General features: G+C 40.5%; 1 protein-coding gene and 1 long non-coding RNA gene across 3 annotated transcripts in view; one reads left to right on the forward strand and one right to left on the reverse strand.

The window, feature by feature from the left end:
- The first annotated feature begins 2,023 nt into the window (after positions 1–2,023).
- Positions 2,024–3,674, forward strand: LOC113950732. Its single transcript, XR_003528864.1, has 2 exons — positions 2,024–2,857; positions 3,158–3,674. It is a non-coding gene; the product is annotated as an uncharacterized LOC113950732 (long non-coding RNA).
- Positions 3,675–7,114: 3,440 nt separating this feature from the next.
- Positions 7,115–12,272, reverse strand: part of LPIN2 (lipin 2) — a 45,212-nt gene continuing 40,054 nt past the window's right edge. For both annotated transcript variants that reach the window (XM_027650888.1, XM_027650887.1), the window contains exons 19-20: positions 11,794–11,897; positions 7,115–11,478 (exon numbers count right to left, since the gene is read on the reverse strand). In XM_027650888.1, coding sequence (XP_027506689.1) covers positions 11,334–11,478; positions 11,794–11,897 — 249 coding nt within the window. In that variant the 3' untranslated portion in view covers positions 7,115–11,333. The remainder of the gene's footprint in view (positions 11,479–11,793; positions 11,898–12,272) is intronic.

Below are 12,272 nucleotides of genomic sequence, written 5' to 3' on the forward strand. Positions count from 1 at the left end.
TATATTTGATTTCAGTGATGGGTTTATAGTCTATACGGAGAACTTTTCCTTGTCCTTTGTTTCCTGAGGGAGCTACAAAAGACATGTTTCTGTAGCTAAATGAACTCCTTCCCAAGCCCTTGACCTGTACAAGAAGAACAACTGTTTAAAAGGTACATTCTCAATAGACACTTCTCCACTGTGCTCTTGCTGTTCCCTATTAATATGTCTTTGCCATTTTCTCCCCAGTTTTTCAAATTGTCCCTAGTATATAAGAGTTTACATCTTTGCTTAAGTTTACAGTTCCGGTCAGGTATTTTCATGTTTTCAGTAAAGCAGGGCCAAGAAAGAGAAATTGTAGTGGATGTGATTGATGACTTTTTATTCCTTGTGTTACCGAATCATGTGCATTTGCATAATCAATTTGTGCAGTGCAATTGCTGACCATGGTGCAAAACAAAATGATACTCACCTGCATCGGTTTTCTTTTTTCCTCTAAGGGCCAAACGCAGTGCTAGGAGGCAAGCTGAGTGACTCATTCCAGTCAAGTGAAAGCTGCGGCGCAGGGAGAAACTTGCCTCAGCTTTCCACTGGGCAGATGTGAGCATAAGGTGCAGTTGGTACTACTGAAAGGTTCAGAACAGCTATTATCCATTTATGGAGTAAAAAAGAGGATCAGTTAAACATGATGCTCTTGGAATTAAAGCTTGCTGCTGGAAATTAATTAAACAGTTCAGAAAAATCAGAATTATCTTTGCTTAGGTAGGAAAATGGTAATTTTGAAAAGTTTAAAAAAATTTACAAAGTTTGTTTGTGGCACTCCTAAAGTACTTGCATTAAGAGGGAAGTTTTTGTCTTTGGTGCAAATCAGAGGAAAAATCGTTGATAAAGGAAAACTGTCTTATTAGTCATTACTGTCAAATGCAGAAACCAACCATCTGCAGCCTCCTTCGCATTGGTGAAGTTTGTTTTAACACTCAGCATCTGTTTATATGGATGAAACAACTTTCATAGCTTAAACACACAAACACATTTGGGGCACAAGTATTTTATTTCTCATTCTAGCCACTTCTCAGTGGAGGTAACAAAAATGATGCTTTGGCTCTTAGGGGACAGCATTTTGGTGTCTTTTCTGGCTGAAAAAAAAATCCAGCCTTGCCTTACTGGATGCCAGACTGTTCATCTGTCACCTGTATATTCTTGTATCAACTGGCCTTTTGAATAGTCTACTCATGCCACATAGAGCTGTATTTATCATAGTGGTTTGTGTAGTATATTTTCCTTCTTAAAAATGCAGAACAGCTGTTTATAGCCTCAGAACAAACAATTCCTTTAGCTGAGGGAACTCTCTGTGCTCTGTGCTGTAAGCAGCACAGTATGTTTATAGCTGAAGCCCATCCCATCTGAGGAGATCAGATGAAGACTTCTGCCTTTGTTGCTTAGCTTTGGAATAGATACTTCCTAATAACTGTGTTTCCAGGCAATGAGATGGGACCTTCCCACAACAAACTGTCACATCCTGGAAACTGAACTGCTTTTGAGAAAAGCAGGCAGAAAAACCTTTCTCTCCACAGAGGAACTCTGAGTCAGTCCCTGTGCAGTTAGGATTGCACTGGGGGAGTTCCGAGCACAGGAAGGAAATTGTGAGTGGAGTTTTAAAGCACCTGGTTTGAGAAGATCTCTTTGGACCTGATTATCAGAAATGATGGTGTTAAGAGAGAAGCAGAAGCTGTCTGTATTTGTAGCAGGAAAGCTATTTCTGTAAGAGCAGCTGTTAGTAGCCAAAGATGTACAGTGAACTTGCACTTCACAGCTTGATAAAAGGAGCCGCCTCTGTCTCATTTCCCTGCGTGTTTTCTGGACCTGTGCTGGGGGGGGCAAGGCATTAGCATGTAGTCAGCAACCACACATTTGTTAAAGGGGGGCTTAGTGTTGTTTTGTCCTTTCTGTTTCATGTCTTTCTAGGTCTCAAAATTGAAGGGACAGACAGGAAGTGTTGTTTTCTGTGTTTTCAAAAGTCAAGCATATCATCCAATTCTTTTTTTTTTAATGTAATTTCTTGTTATGTATAAAAGCCAGGGAGGCATTTTTTCTTTTAGAATATTTTTCACTCTTCTCAAGGAAGCTGTGTTCTCTAAGAAGTTGGCTCCAGACTATGTGTGACTCAAGTATTGTTAGATTATTGTTGCCTGTTCTAAAAATGACTCATGGAAATAAACAAAATGAGCTGAGTGCTTAGGGAGACCTAGCTGGCAAGCACAACGGTTTTTTTCCGCCCACGCCAAGTGAGAAATTTTTAAGAATTGGCAGTGCAAGTTTAGTGCTGAGTTGCAAAAGTTGTATCATTTAATTATTACCTAACTGCCCTGGGAGATTGCTAAATCCAATTCAGAAATCTTCACAAGCCCAGTCTTCTACCAGAAAGTTTCTCCTTAGGCCCAGAATCTGCTGATGCCTGTGCTGGAATGGTTGGAGCCCTCATAACGCAGAGTAACTGGTATTTGTACACTGCTGTAAAGCATTCCCTAAACTGTGTTACAGCAGGGCCCAGTCTCAGCAGCGTATTTTGAGGATACTTTTAGACCTTTCAGGGATAGCTTCCCATTCATCTCTAGCGGTGTGGGTGGCTAAAGCTATGACCTTTTACAAGGAACCTCTGTCTTAGATTCCTGCCTTTGTTGAGGGGGACTTGACCCTTAATTTCCACTTCGTTGATAATTGCTGTAATCAGGGTAGATGGCTCAATTCCTCCTAATGAGGTTATTTTCCTGAAACTTAAGAGGTGAAATATTCATCCAGCTGGGAAGACCACAGTGCTGTAGCCCCTTAATAGGCAAAGGGAGAGTGGAACCTGAGTTCCAGTTCTCTGCTCCAGAGAGTGCCTGGATAAAACATTAATAAAGCAGGGGCTGTAAGGCACGCAAGCACAGAGGCATTCATGGACCTGCTGAGGGTTGGCTCCACACAGAACAGCCCAGCTTCAAAGGAAGGAGCAAGAGCCCTGCTCCAGAATACTCTGAACCTGCTGACAGAGCTTTCACATCTTTGGTGAGGATCAGCAGCAGAACATGGAAATACCTGCACTGAAAGGAACATTCTCACTGTAGGTTTGTAATTTGACTACCACATCTAGGAGCATCCAGGAGCTTATATAGGAAGCATCTGTTAATGGAGAAAGCCTTAAAAAAAATAAATCCTGTAGGTGGGGGCTGTAAGGCAGGAATGCTGCCTGTTTCATAGATCACAGTGACACCTTTTAGATCTGCTTTGTAAGTAGTTTTATAATGCACTGTATGAGAATTACAAGATTCTTGGGCAATACAGTATCTGTTGTGCCAGGTGCTCTTGTTTGACATTGAAACAGGAAGAAAACCAAACCATACCAGGTGAAGCTGTACAGGCAGACATGTCTGACATTCCTGGAGCCAGGCGTGAGGCAGGGCGGTTCCACAGAGACTGTCCAAATATCAAAGCCAGCAGAGTCTCCAAGGCAGCATCATTTGTGAGACAGGTGAATTCCCACGGGCAGGTCATTAGCAGCAGAACATCTGAAGACAAGCCAGCATGCTGACAGTCAGAGAGACTCAGCTCTGCTGAACGTATCCTAGAGCACCAAGGTGACATATAAATCAGTCATATCCCCTGGAATGCATGCAGCAAAGCAGGAATGCCAATTTTCGCAGCAAAAAGTATATCTTTTTGCTACTCATCATTTTAATTTGCTGTTAATTTGATAACTACCTCATCATTTTAATTTGCTGTTAAGACTTCTGAAAACATTTCTATGCTGAGCACTCAAAACAGTGAGGATTGTCTGTGGTATTCCACCACATTTCCTTTCAGTGTACACCATGTTAGTTGCAGCAACTTTGTGCAGTGCCACTGAGACTATTCGGCTTGGTGAAGCCAACCAGCCCATCAAGAAAACTTATAAATAGTCAAGGAAATGGAGCAAACTGTAAGTGGAAAGCACAGGAAAGCAACTTAAAGTAAAATGCCCAGTGCAGCTTTAAAATGCATGGAGAATACGAAGTAAAGGGCTCTCCAGCTTTCCAGCTGGACTAAACTGTTTCCTGAGGATACATGCATTTGGAAGTCAGTGTTACCTGCTGATTTAACTAAGTCTTTGTGTTAGTCCAGTAGTGGATACAGATGTATTTCACTAAAACTACAAATGCACTTATGGTCTCAGCTTGGAGATGGGAGGAATGTGCACTCCAGTGAGAATTGCTCAGCAGGTACACATATTGGCTGCTGGTTGCTCCCAGATAATGGCACAGAGTTCAAATCATCAAGTCATGAGGAATACCTGGGGGCAGCCTCCTGTCATCACAAGGCAGACTTGTGCTTGAGCCAACACCAACTTTTTTGCAACATACTCTGGAGACTTGAGACGAGATGCAGAACAGCAGCTCTGCCAATTCTTTGTATATGGGAGACTTCAAAGAACATCTTGCAACATGTCCTACATAAGCAGCTTTTGGCATTTATTTTGCTATCTTGATTGTGAAAAAAAGGAACATTACTAAAATTCTTCAGCAAAAAGGAACAGCACATTTGAGAGTATGCTTTAGGTATGTATGTGTATATGTATATTCATGTGCATATATATAAATAGAGAGAGTAATATCCAGGAACATGAAGAAAACTGTGTGATGGAAAACAACTGCAGATATGTCCCAATAAAGCCTACCTCTTATGTAATGCCTCGATGCTCTTTTGCTTTCCAGGGAACACAGCAGCACTAAGCCAGAATTTTCACTCTCTTCTTCGCCACCTTTTAAACTGCAGTTTCTGGCTTCTCAATCAGGTTTACTTGTGTATTTTAAGTGTTTATTCAATGTCAAGCACTGTTACGTAGGCTTTGTAGTACACAGAAGTTATGCCAACACAGTTCTTGTCCATCTTATTTGCTCAGTCACTGCCTTGATAATATTTCAGCTGCAAGGGACTTGCAATGATCATCTAGTCCAAGTGCCTGACTAATTCAGGGCTGGACAAAAGCTAAAGCATGTTGTCAAGGGCATTGTCCAAATGCCTCTTAAACACTTACAGGCTTGGGAGATCCTGAGATGGCCCCTCTGCTCCCCCAGCATGGCAGTGGCAAAGACTTGGGACCTGCATCTGGAGGGCTTAGCCTGTGACTGCTGCGGCAAGCCTCTGTGTCTGCTCCACGTGCACACAGAACAAGGGCCATCCATGCCCAGGAGAGCTGAGCTGCTGAACATCCCACACTCGGGATGCGCTCCCCTCATCCATCCTGCTGGCACACAGTATGGTTCCCAGTGACTGAAAAGGCGGGCAGCCATCCATCCCCATGGCCCCCTCCTTGTGGGGGGTATCAGAGAGGCTGGAAGTCCAAGATGTAAGGGAGCGTGGGGAATGCACAGAGGGTTCCATGGAAAGTAAGTCTCCATTGCCATATGGGGACAGCACTTGGTTGCTTTATAGATTTATTTTTGTTGGGTTTGTTTGCTTGTTTTGGTTTTTTTTTATTGTATGGTTTGTTCATTTTTACCAATTATTGGCCTTTGCATTTGTCCTGGTTCTGACCAGGACAGGGTTAACTTTTGCAGCAGCCAGGAGGGGCACAGCCAGGACCCTGGGGGTTATTCAATAGCACCTCCCCTCATGGGCAGGGGGGACAGAAGGGTAGGGAGTTTCTCCGATTTTGGTGGCCCGGGGTGGCACTTGCATGTGAATTCTTCACCTGTCTTGTGCACACACGCTGCTAGTTGTAGTGTTGGTGTTGTTACTGTTTGCTTTCTCATCTCATTGCTGTTTTCCACTAAATTGCTCTTAATCTCAACATGCGATTTTTACCTTTTCGTGCCTCCCACTCTCCTCTCCATCCTGCTGCAGGGGGAGGTGGGGGGGAAATGAGGAAGCAGCCAGTGGACTGGAGTGTTTAAATGGGAACACTAAATTGGGTATACCATTCCTACACGAGGAGAGCAGGGATGCTGGCTGGAGCACTCAGCCTCCCACCAGGGCCTGGGCTGGAGGAGGGAGGCTACTGCCAAAACAGTGGGGCCTTATCAGAAATTTATGGCCAAACCTGCCCTGTCCTTTAGCCAGTTCTAGGTTGAGCAGTTCAGGCTATGTTGCTTATTCTCCCCAGACCATGTACACATGAAGTACCATCAGAGATGGGGAATATAAGGTTAGAGAACAGCAAGGCAGGAAGGAGAAGGAAAAGAAGGCGGCAGGGAAAGGTTGGAACAAAAGACTTAACTCGGAAGAAGACATGAGGTGCAGCACCTCCTGGTGCTGGGGTCAGACTGGCAGCCACTTGGTCCTTAAAGCAGAATTCAGATGAATTCAGACTAAAGTTGAATGTTTAGTGAGAACCATATCTTTCTGGCACACTTCCTTACAAGCAAAGTCATGGGGGAAACCAGCAGGAATGCAGGAGACAGTACAACTCCAGCAGTAAGCTCTGTGTCCAGGCACAAGGAGAGCAAATGGGTGCTGGGCACAGCAACACAAATGACACCACAGAAGAACCAAAAGGCACAGCATCGCTGAAGCTTTCATGCAGACCTGTCCTACTTTTACATGTGACTGAACAGTCAGGTTTTCTATGCAGGCTGCTAATTAGTTGTATTTACCAATAACAGCAAGAGACCAGGAAAATCAGTTTCTACTAAAGCCTGAGGTCTCTTTTTCAAGATGGTCTCCCAATATTTGCCTCAAACAATTCAACAACTGTTGTAGAAGACAATACTTTTTGCCTTGAAAGGAAAAAGTTAACTTTGATGGAATTAGGATAAAACTCCAAATTAGGGCATTTACCAGAGCTCAAACTATGCAGTTACAACATTTTCAAGGCAGATTGTGCATTCCCAAGTCATGCCTCTGTTACCTGATATTCTATATTACAAGTGCATGTTTGCCTTTCATTATAGTTATAACCCAGTATTGGTACTGCCACAAAAGTTAAGTTTGATGACAGCAATTTTTTATCAGCTGTATAAATACTCTGAAGAAAAGTAAACTGAGTGTGAAAGAAAGCAAATGTATCATAGTCCTTAGAAGAGAATTCCATGTTAAACATGAATACAATTTCAATAACCCTGTATTCACTAAATTAGAAATACAATAATGGAATGACCAAACACGAAGTAAAGAGAAATTTTAGTTTAAGTCTGTTTATTGTGATAACATTGTTCTGAACACCAATAAACATTGCACTGAATTGTGGGTTGCTGTACCCAAGACAGTCCAGTCTTAACAAAAACCACTGTATTGGTATGATCACAGATTTGACATTTTAAACACACTACCTTATTAGTGATTGGGTTGCTTAACAATCAAGTATTCCACACCTTCAAGGTAAAAACAAATTATTGAAGAGAGTTTTCCCACCCTCAAAATAAACCAACATTTTAACTTTCATCTGAAAGTAATTAACACTGTAAAAAAATCCCAAACAATTCCATTTTATTTAGTAAATTTTAACTTTGGAAACTAAAACTTCTTTAGGCAAAAGTGACACTTTAAAGGCATCTCAAATTCACTATGTATTTTTGATGGTTCATTATGAATGTGCATTACAGTCATTTAAGCAACTCATTCATATGACAGCATTTTCTAGAAGACTTGTCTGAAATATTAACATGAAATCGCATCTCTTTTCTCTTTACCACAAGCGGATTCATTGCTTGCTTCAGAAGTTCCATGACAGAGTTAACACAAGTGTTAAAACTTTTCCAGTTGAAAAAAAAATAAAAGGTTTTAGGAGGAATATACTGATGACAGAAAGCTAAAGAGTCATGAGCCAAGATTGCACATGCAATTGTATATTGCTGGGAATGAGAGCCCAATCTTTTGAAGTACAAACATGCTTGGTACAGTAAAAAAAACAACCAAAAACCAATTAAATCCAGAAATGTGTGCCCCTTGAATTGCCGAACTTTAAGACATTATAGAAATGGGTGATGCCCAAGTCACGAACAAGTTTTGAATTGCAGTGTTCCTTATTTACTCCCAGACAGGTGTCCTTGACTCAGCCTTTGGCAGGTTCCAACACTAAGAGGATCTGCATCTTCAACAACACAGTCTTAACAGGGCTGTGCACGTGCCTACAGACACATACACTTAGAAGTTCCTCTTTCACAGAAAGAATGATTTAGTTTGCGCTAATTTTAAATCAGTATAGCACAATTTGTTCTCAAACTTTAGTTTCAGGCCACTTCTCTCGACTCAGGTAACAAAGGACAGGCTAATGCTTAATTCTTATTTACCCCACTTCACATTAATATTGCAGCACAAGCCTACAGTTAATAGCAACAAGATGTCTTCTCTAGAGTCAGTTAAGTGCCCAGCAGCCCAAATGACGTAGGTATGCAATAACAGGTACAGTGCCCCCCTGTTCTGTCCATTAACAGGGTTAACAAACAGTCTGAAAAGCTTCAAACACAAGCCAGACTTAGAAAAAACAAATAAGCCCTCTGCCCTACTCATATCAGAAATACTCAGCAACACTTAGATTTTATCAAAAAGCAAATATCAAATTGTAGCTGTTACAGAGAAAAAAAAATCAGATTCTTTAACTAAGCAACCTTTTGGACATTCCTACAAATGACGTTAGCATAGTGAGGAGCTCTCCACGCTCACACAACCACCAAATTTACACCAGCTGAAAGTACATGCATTTGGAGATTAACCTGATAGTATTTTTCCATGCTGATCATTTACTCAAGTCCCCACCTTGAAATCCACAGCTTATCTTTATGACAGCCTGCAAAGATGGAGCTGAAGTGAAGTAAAAAAAAAAATTACCACATAAAAAAAAGTTAACCAAGAAAGACATAGCAAAACCTTGGTAACAATCTGTCCCATTTGGAAACTCATTGTAGTTTCATGAAGTACTTTTATTTTTAGAAAAGCTGTGTACCAGGGCCACCAACAGTAAGTTAAGCATGGTAAAGAAAATTTTCAGATCCACAAAAGGACTGGTTTAGGAAAGGCTGCTTCACTCCCTTTATGCAAAATAGAATCTTTAGATAGAATATTTAATCTCATAATTAAAATACTTTATTATGTTGGATTCTTATTTATTTTGAAGTATTAAATGACTTAAAAGATCAAATCCCATTGATATTCAAAGCACTTGGTGATCATGAAAATTTCAGTTCTAGTGAAATCTATGGAATAAAAGGTAAGAAAAGGAAAAAACCCACATGGAATGATTGTAAGCTTCTGACAGTAAAAACAGAAACAGAAAAAAAGGCAGTAAGAGTAAAATATCCTGTGAAATCCACTTAAACACTGAGTAGATTGGTGACCAAGAACCACTGAAAGTATTGTTCGCACAGAACAAGAATGAGGACACCCTTCAATTCACTGACATGCATGGCACACCGTGACAGACAGGTATGGGGTTTTTTTCCCCACTCTCATTCTCCTGTTTTGACAGAGATTCCATGCTTGCCTCCACTCGTTATCCAATGTTTTATAAATACAGGAATACACTAGAGTTTTATAATGGGGAAAAAAGTAATTTCATTTATATGGTGACCTAAAAATGATTCCCCTGAGCAGTTCACCAACTGTCTAGTGTTAGCTGGTGTTACATCAGAACTGGGGGTTAAGACACTCAGCCTAATAAAGAAAATATTCCTGGAGGGGTGCAAAATCCTCTAAATGCACTCTTTTGCAGGTAGTGAAACAGAGTAAGCTCCTTTCCTACATTCAGCCCATGCAGAAGGCCTGCCCCAGCTGTTCCTGAGAAGAGCAGCCCTATGCAGGCCCTGCAGCAGGTAGCCACACAAATGCCTTCTGAAGATCACTCACCCTTCCCTGCTCCCACTGGGAGCTGTGCACAGGGAAGAGCTTGCTCCAGAGTCTGTGGAAATTCTGGATGTTGCCTCCTGAAAGATCTTTAATACATGGCCCCAGGAACACACTTAAGGAGTGACAGGAAGCCCAGAAAAATCAGGACTGATGATTAAATGATGTTTAAATGACTGTAGTCTTTAAGCCCTCTGGGCTGGTGGAATGATACGTTCTCACCATAGTTTTGTCCAAAGGAGGTTAAATGAACTAATTCAACTTAGAAAGCAGCTACCTTTGCCTTCAAGCACTTTTGGAGAGAGAAACACTAGCTGCTTCTACAGCTGACAAACACTACAATCGGAATGTAATTTGTTCACAGGCTCTGATCGGAACCTGAGGAATGACCAGCATGATGTTTATGAATAACCCAAAACTTAAAACAAACAAACAAAACAAGCCCAAAGAAAAAAGAAAAAAAGGAAAAGGTTTTATTCTGCTCTGCAGCATTTAACCATTCTCACAGCTGGAATCTCACTACTTGGGGTGCATTTCCTTCCAGCTCTTGAAAACCTGCAATACAGAATTCTGGAAAGACCTGCAGTAGACAATTAAAATATTAAATACATAATTTTTATAGTATTACAATTCCCTGAATATAATCTGTACATACGTTTTACTGGCCTACACAGCATACACACACATACTGTGCTGAAAAAGGAAACAAAAATGCCAGTTCCCCAACTTTTACAGAATTGTTGAAGATTTTTCTTGATGGAAATAAACATGACACAGCTCAGTCTGAAAACAACAAAAGCCATATATGTGTCTGAAGACAACTTTCATTTTTAACAAGCTCATCAAATAGTTTAAATATTATGTGTAAAAAAAGAAAAGTAATAAGCAGAGTTAGTTTGAGCAGATTTGTACAAGCACAGCCTTGTACATGTAACAAAAGGCATATTTACATCTTAAGAGGAATTTTATGTCTTCAGAGTCTGTCAGACTAGTAAGGTCTATACATTTTCTGTATTTTAGGTGAGAAAAAGCACACTGGTCTTGGGCTCTGGCTCCTTTCAAAAATGGCCCAACTGCCCATCTGAACATTAAACCACGTGTTTTATTAACAGATCTGACATTCTATTTGGCAGTTTCCATACACTTTTTGGCTTCATTTTAGAAAATATACTATTAAGACAAATTTAAAAAAAATTAGTCTTTTTACAATAAGGTCTGATGAGAATGCAAAGTCATATTTTACCTCAGCATTTAGTTGCCCTGAAGCACTTGGGTACCATGACCATCAATGACAGGCCAATCTCAAGCGCCTTAGAACAGGTATATAAAGACAAGCAATAAAGAAACAAACAAACAAAAAAACCCACACGCACACACCAAAAAATAAGACAGTAGCTTTGCATTTTCTTTGTTTCAAACCAATGAAGTTAAAGTGATTTCCTTAGTAAGACTTACGGTACCAATATATAAATTATCATCTTCATTAGGAAAGTTCTTCACATTTAAACTGAAGTTGAGTAGCTGAATACGAAATTCCATCTCCTGGTGAGAAGTACTTTTCAGGTCAGTTCATCCATGTTAAGGTCAGGAAGAGGTTCTCTCCAGTAGCAAAAAGAGCTGAATTCTGGGCACGGAAATGCAGAACTCTGTTCTTTATTAAGCAGTGGGAACACATATTCCACAAGCTCACTTAGTCTGTAATACCTGTATTAAAGAAGAAGAAAGACCATTATTTAACAGTCTAGTCGCTGTTCAGCTGTAACCAAAAAGCAGCTTTGGAAGTCTAGACCAGAAAGTTACAGTTGAATAACTACTGCAGAACCAATTTTCAATTTTATTTTGCCAGTTTTCATTTTGAAAAGTTTCAGTCATGTATCCGAAGCTGTAAGTCTCTGGCAAACAAGGTTTTGCACCTTACATATTACCATATGTAAGAGGAGATCCTGGTCACAAATGCAATTATTTTGTAATCTCATTCTAAGATACTTTCTTTAGTGGAAATAACAAAAATGGTCTTACGAAGATTTGTTTCCCTTAGTCTGTTCTTGGATCAGTTCACCCTTTGGATTCACAGTAAATATTCTGCAGGCTGGAACTCCCACTTGCATGTAGGCATATACATCCTGCAAAAACAATGACCAAAAGCACATGCTTCAACATTTCCTTATTGAATGTGATCCAACAATGAGAAAAGCAGATCCAAAAAGAGTATAGTAGAACTATCTCTTAAAAAAAGTCCCTAAAAAACAGGAAAAAACCAAAATACACACCACTCCCCCTAACCCCACCAAACCATACACACGCACCATAACAAAACATTCCCCCTGCCCCCAAACACTTAATTCCTGTTCCCAAGCCTGGGACCACAAACATGCACAAAATCTATACCACCCAACACCACTCCTTGTGACAATATTCTTTTTACAATACCCCCTCTCTTTTGCTCAATTACAGTAGCATTGAGTTGTAAAAAAAATACAGGAACCGTATAATAGGAA

Source organism: Corapipo altera, unplaced genomic scaffold (genome assembly GCF_003945725.1).
Source record: "Corapipo altera isolate COAL_440 unplaced genomic scaffold, ASM394572v1 24, whole genome shotgun sequence".
NCBI lineage: Eukaryota > Metazoa > Chordata > Aves > Passeriformes > Pipridae > Corapipo > Corapipo altera.